This window comes from Schistocerca serialis, chromosome 2 (genome assembly GCF_023864345.2).
Source record: "Schistocerca serialis cubense isolate TAMUIC-IGC-003099 chromosome 2, iqSchSeri2.2, whole genome shotgun sequence".
Lineage (NCBI taxonomy): Eukaryota > Metazoa > Arthropoda > Insecta > Orthoptera > Acrididae > Schistocerca > Schistocerca serialis.
Window position 1 is genome coordinate 1,025,675,788 of NC_064639.1, and position 19,142 is coordinate 1,025,694,929.

Sequence of the window (19,142 nt, forward strand, 5' to 3'; positions counted from 1 at the left end):
AGTAATCTCCAGAGTCGGCGCCAAACTGCAACAACTAGCATGCAACCACCACTTCGAAACATGGAGTCCGGTCGAGCCCACACATTTTCCAAAAAATAGAGGTAGGCTCGACATGTTAGACATAGACCTCACTAGGAGGATCGCGGTGTTTGTGGCTGCATGGACAATCAACAGAATGTCCTCTAACCACAACCCAGCGATTCTAGAGGTCGATGTGGGAGAATAGGTAGCACTCCCACGGTACCAGACGTCTTACAAACGTACAAACTGGGAGCGATACCGAGAAACTGTCGCCTCTGATATCGCTCGTGCTCCACCACCCACTGCCGAAACAGTAGAACAAGCGCTACAAGACCTAACAGGTACCATCTTGTAGGCAGTGGAAGATGCCACTCCCCCACAAAGGGACGGTCCACCCCCGCAAGTACAACTCCCAGACCATTTGTTAGCTCGAATCTGACACAAGAACAGGGTGGCAAAAGTGTGGAAGATCACCAGAAATCAGGCCACCAGGAGGCTTCTCAATCGTCTACAGAGAGAGCTGAAGGTAGCGCTCAACAAGCACAGAAACCAGCAACGGCAAAACTACCTCACAGCCCTCAACGTGGACGATCACCCACTATGGCAAGCAACCAAGCAATTCACCAAAAGACGCATTAGGATGCCGCCACTGCACGACGAGCGGGGTCTGGCCTACAGCCATACTGAAAAGGCCAACGCTCTCGCCGACACCTTTGAGAAGCAGTTTCAAGCGGCAGAACCCCAGGATAACGACACGAAGAGGTAGTCTGTCGTCAGATGGTTGTCTTCCTCAATGCTGAGGAGGACCCAGAGGACAGACCACCACTTTTCGCCCCGAAAAACGTGGCAAAAGCAATTAGGTCCCTCCATACAAAAAGGGAGCCAGGACACAACAGCGTCACCAACCAGATAGTCAAAAACCTCCCACCCTCGGCTATCGAACACCTCACGAACGTCTTCAACGAGATTACTCTTACCTGTGAGTTCCCAGCTTACCGGAAACACACGGAAGTGGTCACGATACACAAACCAGGGAAAGACCCTTTATTCCCACAGCATTATAGGCTGATTAGCCTCTTGCCAACTTTCAGCAAGATCTATGAGCGCCTCCTGAGCCTGTCGCTGGCGCATCACCATCAACCCTGAAAAGACACAAGCTATGTTGATCACCCAGACTCTCAGGAGATGTGGACTCCCTCAACCCCCCCCCCCTTTCAGTTACACCTACATGGATCCCGATTCCCCTGGCACAGATCCACCAAGTATCTCAGCAAACCTTGGACTCAAGACTAACGTGGAAACCCCACATATACGATGTCCACAGGAAGGTCTGTGCCAGAATGTCCATCCTATACCCAGTCCTCAACACAACCAGCTCCCTTCCCTGCTCTGTAGGAGTAAATGTCTATCAGGCCCTTATACGGAAAGTAATGGAGTATGTGTGTCCTGTCTCGGGATATGCGGCGAAGCAGCATCTGAACAAACTCCAGAGGCTGCAGAACCGCACCCTCAGGGGAGCTCTGCATCTACCCATGGGATTCCCCACCAACAATCTGCACGCTGCTGCCGAAATCCTCCTCCTCAAGGATAGATTCCAAGATCTAGCAAGGGCTTTCTACATGAGCTCTTCCAGATCTGTAAGTAACCTCAACCACTCCTTAGGTCGGTATGACATGTCCCATGATAAGCACAAACGCCCTATGACGATCTCCGACAGCTAAGTCTACATCTACATCTACATACATACTCCGCAATCCACCATACGGTGCGTGGCGGAGGGTACCTCATACCATATCTAGCATCTTCACTCCCTGTTCCACTCCTAAACAGAAAGAGGGAACTGCCTATAAACATCTGTATGAGCCCTAATCTCTCTTATCTTATCTTTGTGCTCTTTCCGCGAAATATAAGTTGGCGGCAGTAAAATTGTACTGCAGTCAGCCTCAAATGCTGGTTCTCTAAATTTCCTCAGTACCGATTCACGAAAAGAACGCCTCCTTTCCTTCAAGAGACTCCCACCGGAGCTCCTGAAGCATTTCCGTAACACTCGCGTGATGATCAAACCTACCAGTAACAAATCTAGCAGCCTGCCTCTGAATTGCTTCTATGTCCTCCCTCAATCCGACCTGATAGGGATACCAAACGCTCGAGCAGTACTCAAGAATAGGTCGTATTAGTGTTTTATAAGCGGTCTCCTTTACAGATGAACCACATCTTCCCAAAATTCTACCAATGAACCGAAGACGACTATCCGCCTTCCCCACAACTGCCATTACATGCTTGACCCGCTTCATATCGCTCTGCAATGTTACGTGCAAATATTTAATCGACGTGACTGTGTCAAGTGCTACACTACTAATGGAGTATTCGAACATTACAGGATTCTTTTTCCTACTCATCTGTATTAATTTACATTTATCTATATTTAGAGTTAGCTGCCATTCTTTACACAAATCACAAATCCCGTCCAAGTTATCTTGTATCCTCCTACAGTCACTCAACGACGACACCTTCCCGTACGCCACAGCATCATCAGCGAACAGCCGCACATTGCTATCCACCCCATCCGAAAGATCATTTATGTAGATAGAAAACAACAGCGGACCTACCACACTTCCCTGGGGCACTCCAGATGATACCCTCACCTCCGATGAACACTCACCATCGAGGACAAGGTACTGGATTCTATTACTTAAGAAGTCTTCGAGCCACTCACATATTTGGGAACCAATTCCATATGCTCATACCTTAGTTAGGAGTCTGCAGTGGGTCATCGAGTCAAACGGTTCCCGGAAGTCAAGGAATATGTCATCCGTCTGATACTCTTCATCCATGGTTCGCAAGATATCATGTGAAAAAGGGCGAGTTACGTTTCGCAGGAGCGATGCTTTCTAAAGCCGTGCTGATGCATGGACAGCAACTTCTCTGTCTCAAGGAAATTAATTATATTCGAACTGAGAATATGTTCGAGAATCCTGCAACAAACCAATGTTAAGGATATTGGTCTGTAATTTTGAGGATCCGTCCCGCGATAAATGCAAGCTAAGTAAGAAGCCAATTCAGTAGAGTACTCTCTGTCAAACCGAATTGGAATCCCATCAGGACCTGGCGATTTATTTATTTTCAACCCATTCAGCTGCTTCACAACCCCAAGGATGTCTATCACTATGTCCTCCATACGGGAATCTGTACGACACTCAAACGGCGGTATGTTTGTACGATCTTCCTGCGTGAAAGATTTCTCAAATGCTAAATTTAAAATTTCAGCTTTCGTTTTGCTGTCTTCCGTTGTCAGGCCAGACTGATCAGTGAGTGACTGGATGGAAGCCTTCGACCCGCTTGCCGATTTTACTTAAGATCAGAATTTCCTTGGGTTTTCAGGAAGATCTTTTGCTAAGGTATGATGGTGGTAGTGGTTGTATGCTTCGCGAATCGCTCTTTTTACAGCAGCACGAATCTCTACTAACTTTTGCCTGTCCTCATTCTCCCGATCTTTCTTGTACCGCGAGTGCAACTGTCTTTGCTTCCTGAGCATCCTCGGAATTGCGCTGTTAAACCACGGTGGGTCTTTTCCGGCCGTAACCCACTTTTTCGGCACATACTTGTCCAATGCTTGATTTACAATGTGTTTAAAATTTGCCCATAATTCTTCCACGACCATCGTACCGGAAGTAAATGAAGTCGATTCATTTACTAAGTCGGATGCTAACAACTGCTTATCTGCTCCTTCTGGTAATACTCTCCTAGCCTTCTTGACCGACTTTTTAACTTTCGTAACCATAGACGTAATGACAACATCATGATCACTAATCCCTGTCTCAACACTGACGCCGTCGATGAGGTCTGGTCTGTTCATGGCTACCAGATCTAAAATATTTCCATTACGCGTTGGCTGTCGATTTAGCTGCTCAAGACAGTTTTCGGATAATGTGTTCAAAAGTAATCCACACGACGTCTTGCCTGTACCACCTGTAATGAATCCATAGACATCCCAGTCTATACTAGGTAGGTTGAAGTCGCCTCCGACTAATATAGCATGATCCGGGTACTTCTGCGATACAGAGTGTAGACTCCCTTTGAATGATTCTAGAACTGTCACGGTGGAACCTGGTGGCCGGTAATAACATCCAACAATTAACTTTATTTCTCGTAGCCCTGTTAAACGTGTCCAGATAACTTCACAATCACACTCTACTTCGACCTCAGCAGACACAATATTTTTGTCAACTGCAATGAAGACACCACCTCCTACGGTGTCTAATCTGTCTTTCCGAAGAGAAAAATCCCAAAATCTCCAATTCCTAATACCAATCCTTAATCCTTAAGATACCCAACATCTCGCCAACCTTAGGCAAGTACAAGACACCACCCGAACACCACCACAATACACAGACAACCAAAAAAATCAAAGATAATCACATATACACAACATACATTATGGAGTAAAAGCCAACAGACTATAAACTCCTCCATACACTTCCCCAAGGAGGGAAAAGTAAAAGGTGAGAGAGAGAGAGAGAGAGAGAGAGCAGACAGACTGGGACTCAGCTGCTGGACTCACTGCAGTTCACTTCGTCACTGTCACTGTCGCTGTTGCCATTGGTGTACGTTGCAGACATGGCTGGTCGTGGCAAGGGAAGCAAAGCCAAGGAGAAGTCAAGATGCCGCCTTCTTGCCATCCTACTGGAGCACCTGGCCGATGAAGTGTGAAGCAGAAAGAAGAGCGAGAAGAAGAAGACACAGCAGTGCTACAAGTGCCAACAGTTTGGCCATGTAGCAGAGTCCTGTGGCAACACGGTCAGGTACATGACGTGTGTAAAGGCGCATGATACACCCAAGTGCAATAAGCCATGAGATGCTGCTCTGAAGTGCATCAACTGCGGTGGCGCACATGCTGCAAATCATCGTCGCTGCAGCTATATCAAGAATTGGAGCAAGCAGAATAAGAAAACTGAGGCCGCTAAATCTGAAGAAGTGGCCCAACAAGACAAGGCAGCCACCCCACCCCCCTATCCAAGAATGGAAAGCGTGCCGCCCCGCCGCGAAGAAGACAACTATGATAATTTCCATGAATCGTTACAGAAAGCCACGGATGTAACCATCGCTGCACTCAAATCCGCCATGGCGGAGGATAGGGCGTCCCTGAGGGCGGAACCGGAAGAGGCACGGCATCAGATGTGGCAACTGACGAATGCCTTGATCCTTGTAACTCACAAAGAAGAGGCGCTGAACCCCACTAGGATGGGGGTAGATGTGGAAACCCAGACGACCGCCTCACTGGCTGACGCAGAAACGCAAGTTTCTGGAGAGGTGGTCGAGGAGGTGGCGGAGGCGGCACAGAAGCCGGAAGAAGCAGCACAAGTCGCTGCCATCACTGCTGTGGTTCAAGAAGAGGCTGCCTAACACAACCACCTATCACTGCCAGACAACCCGCAAGCTGCTAAGATGGTGATGGACATGCTAGCATATTCGCTGTGAGATGGTACATATTTGTACCTATACCATCCATATCCCTTTTACCCCTCCCAATGTTCTCAAACCTCCATTTACCCACCAACCATATGTCTTTGGTTGGGCAGCCGCAAACCTGCACAACTTCGTCTCCAAAAAAGACCTAGCCTTGATCAATTCTCGTCCCATCTTCACGCCCTGTGATTGGCAATGCATCATCGATGTGGTACCAAGAGCGAGGATTAAGGAAAAAAACCGCTAGTCCTACTAGCACATACCAGTTATTTAATCCTGACTTGCTCAGGCAAGTCCAGTCTTTCCTCTTGTCCCAGATACAATCTTCACCCCATTATTTTTGGAGTAAATGTCAAATGACAAAGACTTCACATTTTAGGCAACCTCTGGGAGGCTGTCATTCACAGAGAACAAGGAAGGAGCAGACAGACCAGTCCATCTGAACCACATGATGATGGCGGAAAGGTTATTCGCCGAAATATCATGGGACTTCAACTATCACATCCGGCTGGACACCCGAGAGCCTTGGAAACAACACGTATGCTGGAAAGCCTCCGATCACACGACACAATCGTTATTTTTCTTCACTTAAATATTATAGGTAGACAGCTTCATGCTCAGTTTGATATTTCTGATCCTACTTCACCTCACGATTAGTCCATATTAACCGAGCATTCTGAAAACAAGATGTAGCTTGAGAACCAAAGCATGTCAAGAAAAAAATCGATTGCGAAATTTGAACGCATGCAGCTAGAAGCGGATTTCGAGAACTGATTCTGAAGTGTTTATATGACCACCCAGAAGCGGTATTGGGAAACCGGTTTCCGTAATCTGGTGTTGCGGGCCCCATATAAAGTGGGGTGCATGGAGCTCCCAAAACCAGATTTCGTAACCAAATTTTTGGCTAATATGGACGGAGTGGCTTTTGCACAGTGAAGGAGAAGCAGGATATTAGACTGAAGCTCTTTGCACCTCGTCTAATTGAAGAGAGGTAGCGATTGTGCTGACTAAATCATAAACTGCAACAGCTGTTTCCCAGGAGCCATATATAACTGGGCTAGCAAATCCGCTTCAGACCTTAACATGTAATCACGACAGCGCAAAACGGTTCCCGAAATTCGGTTTTAGTCGTTCGGAAGATGTGTCGTACATAAACGTAATGTGTGAGGTGGAAGGAGAACTTCGTCGCAACTTGTGGAGGGGCGTAAGAGAGGGGAAATGTCTGCTGCACAATGATGCATCTTTAGGCTTGCATGTGCACTGATAATCAGCAGCTATGATGTAAATTACACACGGAAGTTATAATGTTATGTGAAAGAATATCGTTAAGTTTTTCTTGTTCGAACACGTTCGTCACGCTATTTATTTTACAGTTGACACACACAATACTTCTTTGTCGTTCTTCTACGATGCTATAGCTGTTAGATCACTGCAGTTCGCAGCAGTAATAAACTTAAGATAGTCGACACATAATATATCAACATGTACCGGCAACAGGTTTGGAGCCAAAGGTCAACTTAGAATCGACAACTTAAAAAATTGGTTCGTTCCAGATACAGCTGCAATCGTTGCAACTACGCGAATGCGGCTGACGCAGGCATTCTCCAAGGTCCCATGGTTTGTGACTGAGTGAAAGCTGTTCGAATTGTGGGCAATGCACAGTTGCAAACAATTTCGACCGATCATAGGAAATTCTTCTGATTGGCTCCAAAGCTTTTACTGAGCCTGCTGCAAAGATATCAGCGCCCGCATGTGCAGAGCTTTTTACTGTTCAGTCTCGTAGTATTCACGTTGAAGATAAGAAGTTTCAAATTACTGCTACACTTTTAAAGCAACTGTATATCTCAAACTTCGTAAAATTTAATACCGTACATCCTCGTGTAATGTTATTCCTTTGAGGAGTTTTTCTGTAGAAATGTGTTGCATATATAAAGCCTGGGGAGTCAAAAGCAAAAGGATCTCACTATCTTTTAATGTCACTTTGAAAACGAGCAAATTATTTTCTTGCATACAAAGATCCGATCATAAGAGGCGAAATGGGGGGTCACATACTATACTCATTGCTATAAATGACACACGCACATTAGTGTGGCTCATTTAGAGGGGAGGTGGAATAAGTAGAGATAAGCATCCTGTGAAATTAAGCTGTATACCACATTCCTCATCAGTGAACACATTGCGGTCACTCCCCACCAATGATAATTTTTCTTCGAGTTAGATAATGTCTGACACTTTTAATGCTTCGGCACTTACTATCTTGTTGTTTATTAACACTGATACTAATTATCTGCTATGTATTGCGAATCAGCAATAAAATTTGTGTTACCAAAACCGATGAGGCAAGCTGATCAAATTTTTTCACCATATGCATATAAGCAAAATATGTGAAGGAAAACAGGATGTTGATGAGGAAAGTGGTGTCAGGAATAATGAAGAACGTCATCAGTTAACACTTTATATCACTGGTTCTCCAAGAAGTGCCGACCACAAGTGAAAAGCGGAAACGTTTGATTCAATTTCGTTCGTCATAATCGATGTTTTTGGAAATCCTTCAATTGTCGTTAATTCTTTAAATATGGTAATGAAACATTGCACCACTTACGTGTTTTTTCGTGCTCTGCACGACGCATTTCGAGAATTTCTCATCGTCATGATCAAATATTTACATATGTACGTGTGTGTTGTGCTGCCTGTCTTCCACTGTAGCCGTCTCTTTGTCGATATAAGACACTGTGCCATCTCCATCAAGCAGAAAAAAGACACACGAAAACCATCATTCATACTGTTTGTGAAATTTCACAAAGTTCGTTTTTCTGCTTAATACAATTGGCACAGTACGGTATCTTAACTTCAAAAAGACGGTACAATACAGTGTATGAGAGCACAACACACATACAAACAGCAGTGTTGCCAACAGTATACAACCTTTTCCAACCAGATTGAGAGTAAAAAAGACTAAAAAATGCCTTAAAAGAACTAGAGTTTAAATTTTTATTCAGAAGCATAGAAATGACAATGAAACGCCACTCACTCGAGATATACACTACACAAATAACATATTTCTTACTAAACTTACCTAAATCTGGATAAGAACATCGTCTACATCATTATCGCCATCGTCCTTATGGAAAAGAGAAGGTGCAGTAGAAGCTGATGGTCTCGATTTATATGCTTCAGTTGTCCCAATTGTTCTGAGAACTGACTCAGGAAATTTGTAATTATGGCTGCACTGATTCTTTCCGCGAAGACTTGCATGAATCTCTAATATGGCATTTACCATATCTGTACGCATTCGATTCCTTATCTTCGTTTTGACGAGATTCAAACGGCTGAATATTCTTACGACCTCGCCGTTGGACCAAGAAAATATGAGCCTAGATAACGCAAATTCTGCAAGTTCTAAAAGGATTTTCAGCACTGGCATCATGGCAACTGAAAGCCTCACGCCAGAAACGACAGAACTGTTAACATTATCCCATTGGCCGATGGTCATTTTTTGCCACTGTAATTCAATTGCTGTAATTGTATCATTATCCAAGTGAGAGCTTTCTAACAGGGGATTTAAGGGTTCTTTAACGCTACAAGCCTCTTTGAAACTGCAAGAAGAGATAATTTCCTCAATACTTCAATATTATCAGGCAATCTTTGCTGTAATTGTTTAACAAGTGAAGAAACAAATTTTACACATCTTTCTCTAATATTTTTTTTCTTCACCTTCGGTTATTTTGTTTCTAATTTCTGAATTTTTTTTCAAACAGGTATCCAAGGTATGGCATTGGATCTAGATTTTCGAAATCATTGTCAAAATATTTTCTCTGAATTGGATAGTTGGGAATGACAACTTGCTTAAGAAGAGATTGAATAAGAATTACCAGGTCATCTAATAACTTGCATGGATCCATAACATTTGACTCGAACTCCTTATTGACTCTCTGAAGACTTGAAAGGATAGGTTTCAAAAATAGCGAATTTACTAAATTAAGTTTGTCACTGAACATTAAATAGAGCAGTCCAGCTGTGTAGCATTTTTCGCTTTGCCTAACAATTTCAAAATGAGTTTTTAACTCGAGCCATTGATGAATTATTCCACATACTGAATGTTCAATAGATAACCATATTGAGTCACAAGTGTGGGAGGTTTTCAGTGGCTCCTCCCCATCATTTAGGACTGAGAAAATCTGGTGGTAAAAGAGCTGTCATGAAGAAGATCGAGAAAATCAGTTGTAAGTTTCCCTAATCAAAAAGTCCAAATTTCTTGGGAGACATTCAGCAGTTGCTGCAGAGGTTGCCAACTGCATAGAACGAGAGACACACCTTATAAGTACCAAATGCAGAATCTCCCTCTAAAGTGCTTCTGTTCCTATTTCCTGCAATTTCTTTAAATCTAAATTATCTTCTTGTGAGATGTTTTACTATGATAAATTATAGCCATTGCTAGAAGTTTAGTGACACTAATATCAGTTGATTCGTCAATTAAAGTACTGAACATACCACCATCAACATCACTTCTCAGACCGTTCGTAAAATAGGGCCCAAGAACATTCTTGACAGTAGCACTACACGTTGTACGACGTAACTTAATCTGACTTGCAATAAGACTTTCTTTGAACCTTTTTTTACACATTTCTCCTAACTCATCACAGGACATTATAGCACAATGTGCTGACATACAGAGGGCGAGTGACCCTTCAGCTTCGTAACGTTGTATGGAATCCTGAACTGGTTTAAAATGAACTTTTTGTCTGTCTTTGGGAGGAAAAGGAAGAAACTGCAGATTTATGTTTTTTTTCTGCATGATTTTCTATATCTGCTAACCGAGCTCTTACATAACAGTGACGCTCTTTACAGAATGCCTTTGTGTTATCTCCTAAAGATTGTGATAACCATTGCACAAATTTCGGTTTTTTTAACCATTCTTCCCTAAACTTTTGGGTGCATTGAGGTTTAACTTTACCCATTTTAACAGGACTATAATCAATCACTATGACGAGAAGAACAAGCACTAAGCACAGCCACTTCTGACTCGAACTCGACAATAACTGGATAATAACAAGCAGTTTGCGTTTCGTCCAGCTGCTCGGTCCTCGACAGTAGGAATATATAATAGAAATATTATAACGTATCATGCATTACCACTTCAGTTTTTCTTACATTTAAAATAATTTTACAAAAATAAAGTATGAGAGTTCTGTACTTAAATACTTCTTGCACTCGTTATTTACATTGTCGAGTAACTGTAGCAATTAAGCTTAGGTTCGTTCGAAGAGTTGCCAGGAACCTACTTGAAGAACCAGCAAACAGGCGCTACTGCGCATACGGATCAACGTTGACGTCAAGAGCCCGTGCTTCGCGTCTGGCCTCTTCAAACGCATTTTACTGATCGACTGTCACCGAGTGACGAACAGCTGAACTTCTACAGGTGACTTTATAACAATAAATAAAAATAAAACATAAGAACAAATAAAGTGCTTACCTTGCAATTATCGTAGATACAGAAATAGTTCGGCAATTGAAAAACAATTGGAAAAACGCGGCCACGTACCCTGACTACAAACCACTTAATTACACGCATGCGTGAAACTGACAGCTTGACAGAACCAGAAAATTTTCCTCAGGTAGCATTTGGCTACTTGATGCTACTTGCCAGTTGCTCTTCAAACAGCTGGCGCCCCACTTCAAGTAGCCAAATTTGGGACCAGACGCGCTTCGAACGAGACTTCCGCTCTGCGCATGCGCGGTAGCCAGAAAGCAGCCTTTCGAACGAACGTTTTATGTTTAACAGATTTTATAGTATAAGCAGTTACAAGAAAGTAATTTCTTCTATAACCTGTTGAGCATACTGAAATGAACTAGAACGAACAAAATAAACTTTTCGAAGAATATAATATTAGAAAGACTAGAATTCAACCAGATAATGTTTTAAAAAGACTAAATCTCCCACTAGCAAGCAGATCTTAAATTTCCCAACCAGATGGCCTTTTTTTTTTTTTAAAAAAAAAGGATCTAATTGGGAAACAAATAAATTGGCAAAATTGACAAACAGCCCACAAAATCATCTTGAGGTTGAAGCTCTTTTGTCTGTGTTTGCTTCAACCATACACACGTTTTTGGATGGGGTCCGCCTTTAGCAAAGCACAATTTTGTTTTTGGTCCCAAATCTATGATATATTTCATGTTATAATGAATACAGTAAAAAAATCACAGAAACACAAATAAAAACAATAAGTAGACACACACACACAAAATTATTCACATAAAATTAATTAATTTCAGAGATAGCCACAACAATTTAGAAATCGTAATTTTTGCGTAAATGTTTTGTCTATATTAAGTTGTATGTGGTTGCAGATGACAAACTTTAAAGAAAAACAGACATCGTAAAAATGTAGTACAGCGGGAAAACCACACTATGTGGTAAGAAGGTAAAAATACATAATTTTACGTGCTCTTCAAAAATCTGTAACTACAATTTAAAAAGTACTACTGACATGTATATAAACAGTAAAGAACATTCCTTATGTTTAACAGCCATAAAATAAAAAAACCCACTGATGATGCTGCAACTGCACTGAAACATGTTTGGGACAAAAAACAAAATTGTGTTTTGCTAAAGGCGGACCCCATCCAAAAACATAAGCACACAAAATACTTACGCAAATATTTTCGATTGACGATGAGAATGAATTCTCGAAATGCGTAAGGCTAAGTATGAAAAAAATATGTACCCGGTGCACTGTATCATTATTTAAAGCATAAACATTTGTGCAATGCCAAGACAGCACAGGTGTCAACTAGCGCTACTGGTAGTCAGGCAACAAAAAACGCGAAATACGCGTCCGTGGAAACCTTAAGGGATCGAACTGTCGAAACGATCGCGAGACTGCGCATGCGCAATAGAGGCAGTTTTGAAAACTATCGCACTCGGTTGTGATAACCTCACTCGAACGAACCTTAAGACATCATGCCCACTTCTCGCTGCTGCCAAACTTTGCTATCTAAAAGTAGTAAGTGTTCAAGATGCAAAATTTAATCTAACTTATTACAACTAATAACTATTATATTTCAACCCAAACGACTTTAAGGCACACCTCCCCCCCTCCCCCCCCAAAAAAAACAAAAAAATTAGAAAAAAATCGACCTCATGGCTCTGGAGGGGTTGAGGGGAGGAGGTTAGAATACCTGTAAATTTGTAGAATAAGCTACTGTGAGCACTCAAAGCACTGAAAAGTGTAAATACATACATCACATCTGCAAACCACCTCATATAACAGAATCACTACCATACTGGCATAAAAAGAATAGAAGAAAGCAGTAATAATAATTCGGTGACGGCGACGTTGGTGCCACTTCACTCGCTGAAACATCAATCGCAAAATTATTTGATTATTGTAATCAAAGTATAACAGCTCCTGTAACGTTATTGTCAGTCACAGAAGATTTATTCTTCGATCTTTCTTTATTTATCCAGTAGATCGTACCACCTACAACTCAGAGGCAACAAATATATTGTCTGGAGGAGGATAAATTACATACCCCTTTCACCTATTTTTCTTGTTTCTGCCATCGTCGCGTCTCGCTCCAGTCACAAGCCATTGAGATCCTGTAATACCGTAACGAAGCAGTAGCAAGAACTCCGCTATTGCACCTGAGCGAGCTATGTAAGTAGATTTCTTAGGGTGCTGTTTGCACGAATCAACCCGCTATTGTTGCACACAGAATAGACGAACATCGGGTACCTCTCCCGATTGATTCTTAAATCGACTTTCTGACTTGTTTGTTTTTTGGTCAGCTTTTGCGCTCCTATTGTGCGTGCACCCTTCATGGGGGCCTCTCGCCAGCCACTCGGTAAAGCACTGGACCTCTTCCAGAACAACACTGAATTCTTGCGTAAGGATATCGTTAGTACCATAGCATGTCTTAGGATTTTTCACAATCTGGATAACTTCGTATTATCAAGAATACTCGCTGATTTCTTAAGCTGTGGACCAACTGAATCACTACAAATTTACAGTAAATACTACATACCACTTGCCATGAGGGAGGGATTTCGTCACTGTTACTTACCACACTTGGTAAATATCAAATATTAAAACTGTTTTAAGTCAAGCGGTAAGATCTTTAGTACCCTTTCCCCGCTGTTTCCGTAGTAGAGGGTGGCAAACTTTGCTCGTGTCAAGTCGGATGATTCAGTAAGAAATAACATTACATATCAAGTGCAAGGAAAATTGGAAATATCTTAAACTACGTTACCTGTTTGTCATATGCAATCCATGCCGGAAGTTCTGGAGCTTCAGCTGGCTTTGGTAGATTTATGCGCTTTTCTGATTCTGATTTTGTTACAGATTCTCCTCCTATTCCAGGCTTTTCTCTAACCGATAAAATCGGGAGTTTGTTGTAGAGTTCGAAATGATGTGGTTTATGAAATCTAGTCTGCCCAATCTGAAAATATTTTGTTTCGAATGAGTGCGTAGATTACGTTTTCAAAGTAAACGCAACTACTGCTACTACTACTACTAGTATCGGTAGTAGCAGTGATCGTTCTAGATGCAACTGACGAGACCAATCGTGAAAATTGTACGTAATATGACTTACCGTGTTAGTGAATGTAAATCCTGGAAGGAAGGGTAGAGGCATACTCCTTAGCATTTTGAAAGACGAAATGTTATAATGTATATAAAAGTGAGTTTTGTGAAACAACCGGAATATCAGTTTCCCGAAGCGGCGTAATTTAGTGCTAAGTTTGCTGTAGCTACGATATTACTACTGTTGCCATAACAACCAAACTGTAAATATACAAAGGCGGAAACATATCTCTAGTGGAGCGAAGAGATGTCACATCAATAAACAACACCTTACTGTGTCACGTAAAGTAACAATCTTGTTCATTAATTGTTCTCCACCGCAACATTATTGAAGTGATGACGTCTACGAATATGAAAAAAAATCTTAAAAGAATTGGGACCAGACTGATCCATTAAAGAAGTAATCATCTTTCTTTTGAAGCTAGAAAATTTTTCGTAGTGACAACGTCATTTCAAATATTACAGTCGATGTAAACCTGTGTCTGTTGTTTGGCACTCACAGTGAGTGCACTTCTTAAGATAAACATCAAATTAGGCAGTACAAAAGTATTCATAATATTCAAGTCGGTCACTGAACTGTATTAATGTTTAAAATAAAATTAAATATATCAACGACTACAAAGATGTGTGTACAACGCATTCTTCGCGTCTTCAGTCAGCACCAGATGGATATTTCAAGTGGGACACACACGTCGGTAATCGAGTTATATCGATTAGTGGCATTTCGAGGTGGACGCCAATTTGAATGAAGTTAGGAACTCAATGTGTATTGTCTAATAACTAAATAAGTTGTATGCTGTAGATAATTTAATAGCTGAGGTGTTATTCAGCGTAATAGAAAAGATACAAATCAATGATATACCAGTACAATTGAATAGATATGTACCTCTTTTGTATAATGGCAAGGTTATTTCGTCTTTCGTAAAGGCCAAAATAAGAGAGATGATATTAAAAGCTGAAATACTGACGATGGATGAGGTTTCTAGGACACCTGAATATTATGCCAAAATCGCAAGAGACGCAGGTTTTTACTTTTGTCTGAAGCAAGGACGTATTGACTGGAATAAAATAAGTAAGGGTCTTGTGACATAATCAGATGAATGGAGTTGATGATTTAGATTCCAAATTATGCCTCTTTTGCTCATACTTCTTTACAGATGCGATCGACATCGACCGAGTAGTACAAGAGAGAGATATAGTTACAATACGAGCCAATCTTTTCAACATAACGAATTACAGTTTGGAAACAGAATATGATGTTAGGGTATTGGATCCGAGTTTTGTGAAGCTTTTTAAATTGGCGCAGCTGTCAGTTGATTATCTCGGGTTTATGGAAGAATATACGAGTAAGCAAATGATTAAAATTCAAGCTCAACTGAATACGGCGTTGGAGGTAAGTTAAAGGCATTTAGCAGTAGTTGGTTTGTCGGTATTTGTCTCCACATATCGTTTCCAGAGCTGGAAAGGTCCTAGTTGTAAAAGATTGATACGAAAATATCGAGGATTAGCAGAGCACCAGATGGCAGATAGTTCATAGTAGCTACTGGGTATTCGTGATTGTTGACTTAAATGCCTATCAGTAACGTGCACTTTTGCAGTTTTCATTCATTAATGTCTTATGATTTCATATTCTAGGGCAATTTGTCACTGAAGGAAAAAAATTGTCACACACTTCAATTTATTATCATCCATTTTATCATTTACATATTGTAGGAATTGTCATATAGAAAGAGAGAGCATGATTTATGTTTTAACAATTAAGGGAAATAACGTTTTCTTAATTACACACAAGTATGTAATATGAATAATAGGTGGTGTGCCCACTATAAGCTCTTGTGGACAGCTCATTAAACAGTTGACAGTATTGACATCTTCACAGTGCATCTACACCAATGTAAACCTTATTGTTAATAATGAGTCACAATTAGGAAACCAAAGTAATATTCATAAGCATAACACCAGAAGGAGAAATGATGTACACTGTCAATTACTCACCCTTAGTGTAGCATAGAAAAGAGTGAGGGTATTGAGCCATAAAAATCTTTGGTCTCATATCCAGTGATGTGAACAATTTAATATGTGAAAAAATAAATGTAACACAGTAGCAGTGTCTGAGAGCAAAGAGCTGCAACTTAAAAACTTCTGTAAATGTTCAGCCTGTTGCCAATTTTTCCAGTGAGAAAGTATATGAGCATTGTAAAAGTGACTCATTCCACATGTAGACAGAGGTCGCAGTAACAATAAAACAGTGTTTCATACAGTAGGCCTAAACCACAGTTCCTATGCAGACAGTTATAAAGTGGAGCTTGCTTCAAAATAGTAATAGTCAATGGGTTTACACCTGCAACACATCACTTCAGATTGTAATGCAGCCAGAAGAATAGAAATACACTGTACAGCAGTGTTATTTAACAGTAAAAGACGTGGAATAGCGAAATGCTGCTGTTAGTCTGTCAGCCAAGTAATGTTATGAACTGATTCTGCTCTGTTGTTTCAGAGTTCCTTGGAGATTTTAGACAGATCTGTAAACTGTGTTTGCTGTAGTAACAATGATTTGTAGCATAGCCATCAGGCTACTTTTGTCCCACACTTAACCCAGTTTTTGCTGTAAGAGCTAAAACAACAAAAAACATATATTAGATAAAGGACAAGACTCTAGTCACTAGTTTGATACATATTCTGTACAAATATTATACGTAAGCTACAAGAAGTAATGGAGGGGAGGTCCCATAGTGTAACTATTATTGAATTTTGTATATCTCAATTGGTCAAAAAACCTGTGTATCAGACCAACTGATGTCTGTGGCTAAATGGATTGTGATTGACATAAACACGGCCTGTCACTCCTCGAGTAAAGTGTAAAGGACAAATGAATACACATTGGTTTATCGTTGTCGCTGTTTTGTAATGACAGTTAAGAGGTATAGAAATAATATCTATACTAGCAGTTAATTGATACAGGAAAACCGAAGGATAGAAATTGTATGTATTTTCCTAAAGTAATCATAATCTCTTTCTTCATTATGTTGATGACAATTATACAATTCACTAAGATAGTAGACATAGGCTAACTTATTTTTACTTTCACGTACTGCCCTATGTTATAGAAAGTAGCTTTCCCCTCAGTCCATTTGCTATTTGAAACGGAAAGGGAATGATTAGCAGTTGTCAGGGTACACACTGCTATTCACCGTATCGTGGCTTGCTGATTATTTGTGTAGATGTAGGTAAAGATATTTGAATGAGTGGTTGAGAAATAATTATGAATGCAATCTCAAACATATTGTTTAAATTAAACATGCAAAAAAAAAAAAAAAAAAAAAAAAAAAAAAAAAAAAAAAAAAAAAAAAATTATGTACTGCCAACACACAATGACTAACAATATGATAAGGAACTGAACATAGGTCTTCAACATTCATCAAGTAATGTGCTTATGGAAGTTTATGGTATTCTTGACATACTGTATTAAAACAATGTGCTGGGCGGGAACTCAGATCAGGACAATTTCTGTTTTCAGGGAACATTTTAACACTCTGACACAAAGCTTCATTTTTTTAGAGCTTGCTCCTAAATCTCCAAATTCCACACATGCTCTGTTAAAAAAATTCTTGGTTGATTACAGCTATCAGAAGAAAGATGATCAGGGTTCAATTCGTGGTGTGAAGCTTCGTGTCAGGAAAGGTTATTTAAGGTAATGGTCCACAGCAGAGTGGATGTTTTGTCATTTGTGCTCCTTCAGTAGGCATTGTTAATTTGTTATTTCCTTGTTAGCCTTTTACAAATTATGTGAGTCAATTGATACCAGATGTACATTTTGTATCATGACACGATGATGAGGCATGTGACATCATACATGTGCTAACAGGAGGAGAACAGAAAACTGACAATCTCTTTTTCTGTGTTTATATTTTTTGCAATGCATGTAGGGTGACAGACTGCTGTCTAGTCTAGCTCAAGCTTAGGCTGAAAGGTGGCAGTTTGGTTGAGAGCTGGTGAAGCGTAACTGTGTCTTTCATGTAGTTGCCAGGTGATAAACTAGTCTCTTAGTTTGGCACCTGACCATCTTTCGGCACTTGAGAGTACCCTGCCCCTGACGCTGACAGATCCAGAGTAATGTGCCAACCCTGTGAAGATATGGGAATAAAGCCACTAAGAAGAAGAGGAAGACACTAGTCTCTTTAGCTTGCTACTATGAAAATGCTTAACGAGTGTGTTCTAAGTACCAGTAGGAGTGTAACAGATGTACCATTGTATTGTGTTACAGGAAAATGAGAAGCTTAAGAATGAATGCAGGAGAAGAAATGAAGAATTAAAGTATATGAAGAAAAGCTTGAAAGAGAGGGAAAATATGAAAAAAGTTCTGGATCAGTACCACAAGACTCACTACTATATGAATTTTATTTCGCAATGTTTCAAGGTAGGTAAGTTACCAACCATCCTTAAACGTGACTTGTAAAGTTGCAGTTGAGTCTATATGCAAGCTATGTTTTAGTTCCGGTTGGATGTCTGCCTCATGCTAGCCACAGGTTTGTCTGACAACTGCTTTGAACAGCATGTTTCATTATTTGTTTGCTATTTTCTTGTACCATATACTTTCTCAGAATTAGTCTCTTAATTGGTGGCTGTAAGAGCTTTTCCAGATTTGTGCTGTTCATTCACACAAGATGTGCCACTAATTGTATGCTTTGAGAGACTCTTGTATGAAGTAGTGAGAAACTCAAACTTCACCTGTGCTAGCTCTACTAACTGGTGCTTTTAGTTCTCAATAAAGGACTATATCTTTGTGAAATGTCCACTGCAGTATGATTTTTAAAACATCTCGTAAGTTATTGGAGTTGCTGTGCCATAATTCAAACACTTGTATATCAGTAATCTTTCTTTATTGAATCCAATCCAATGAGGCTTTTCTCCAAAGGAGGTAGCAGGAGAGTCTTTGCAGTTTGCAAGAGAAGAAATCACATAGATAGTAATAGAAGCTTCCAAGTGACCCGTAAGTAGTTCGTAGAGAGCTCTGTTTGATTTAACAGCAGCGTCTCTACAATTTGGAAGAGAAGAAAGAAGCTTTCAAATGAC

The 19,142-nt window shown here is 40.7% G+C and overlaps 2 protein-coding genes across 3 annotated transcripts in view; one reads left to right on the forward strand and one right to left on the reverse strand.

The window, feature by feature from the left end:
• Positions 1-14,226, reverse strand: part of LOC126456692 (EF-hand domain-containing family member C2-like) — a 238,752-nt gene extending 224,526 nt beyond the window's left edge. The window contains exons 1-2 of the mRNA XM_050092431.1: positions 14,080-14,226; positions 13,738-13,926 (exon numbers count right to left, since the gene is read on the reverse strand). Of these exons, the coding sequence (XP_049948388.1) occupies positions 13,738-13,926; positions 14,080-14,133 (243 nt within the window). The 5' untranslated portion in view covers positions 14,134-14,226. The remainder of the gene's footprint in view (positions 1-13,737; positions 13,927-14,079) is intronic.
• A 583-nt stretch (positions 14,227-14,809) lies between these two features.
• Positions 14,810-19,142, forward strand: part of LOC126458436 (cilium assembly protein DZIP1-like) — a 289,883-nt gene continuing 285,550 nt past the window's right edge. For both annotated transcript variants that reach the window (XM_050095490.1, XM_050095491.1), the window contains exons 1-3: positions 14,810-15,141; positions 15,227-15,462; positions 18,334-18,486. In XM_050095490.1, the coding sequence (XP_049951447.1) occupies positions 15,012-15,141; positions 15,227-15,462; positions 18,334-18,486 (519 nt within the window). In that variant the 5' untranslated portion in view covers positions 14,810-15,011. The remainder of the gene's footprint in view (positions 15,142-15,226; positions 15,463-18,333; positions 18,487-19,142) is intronic.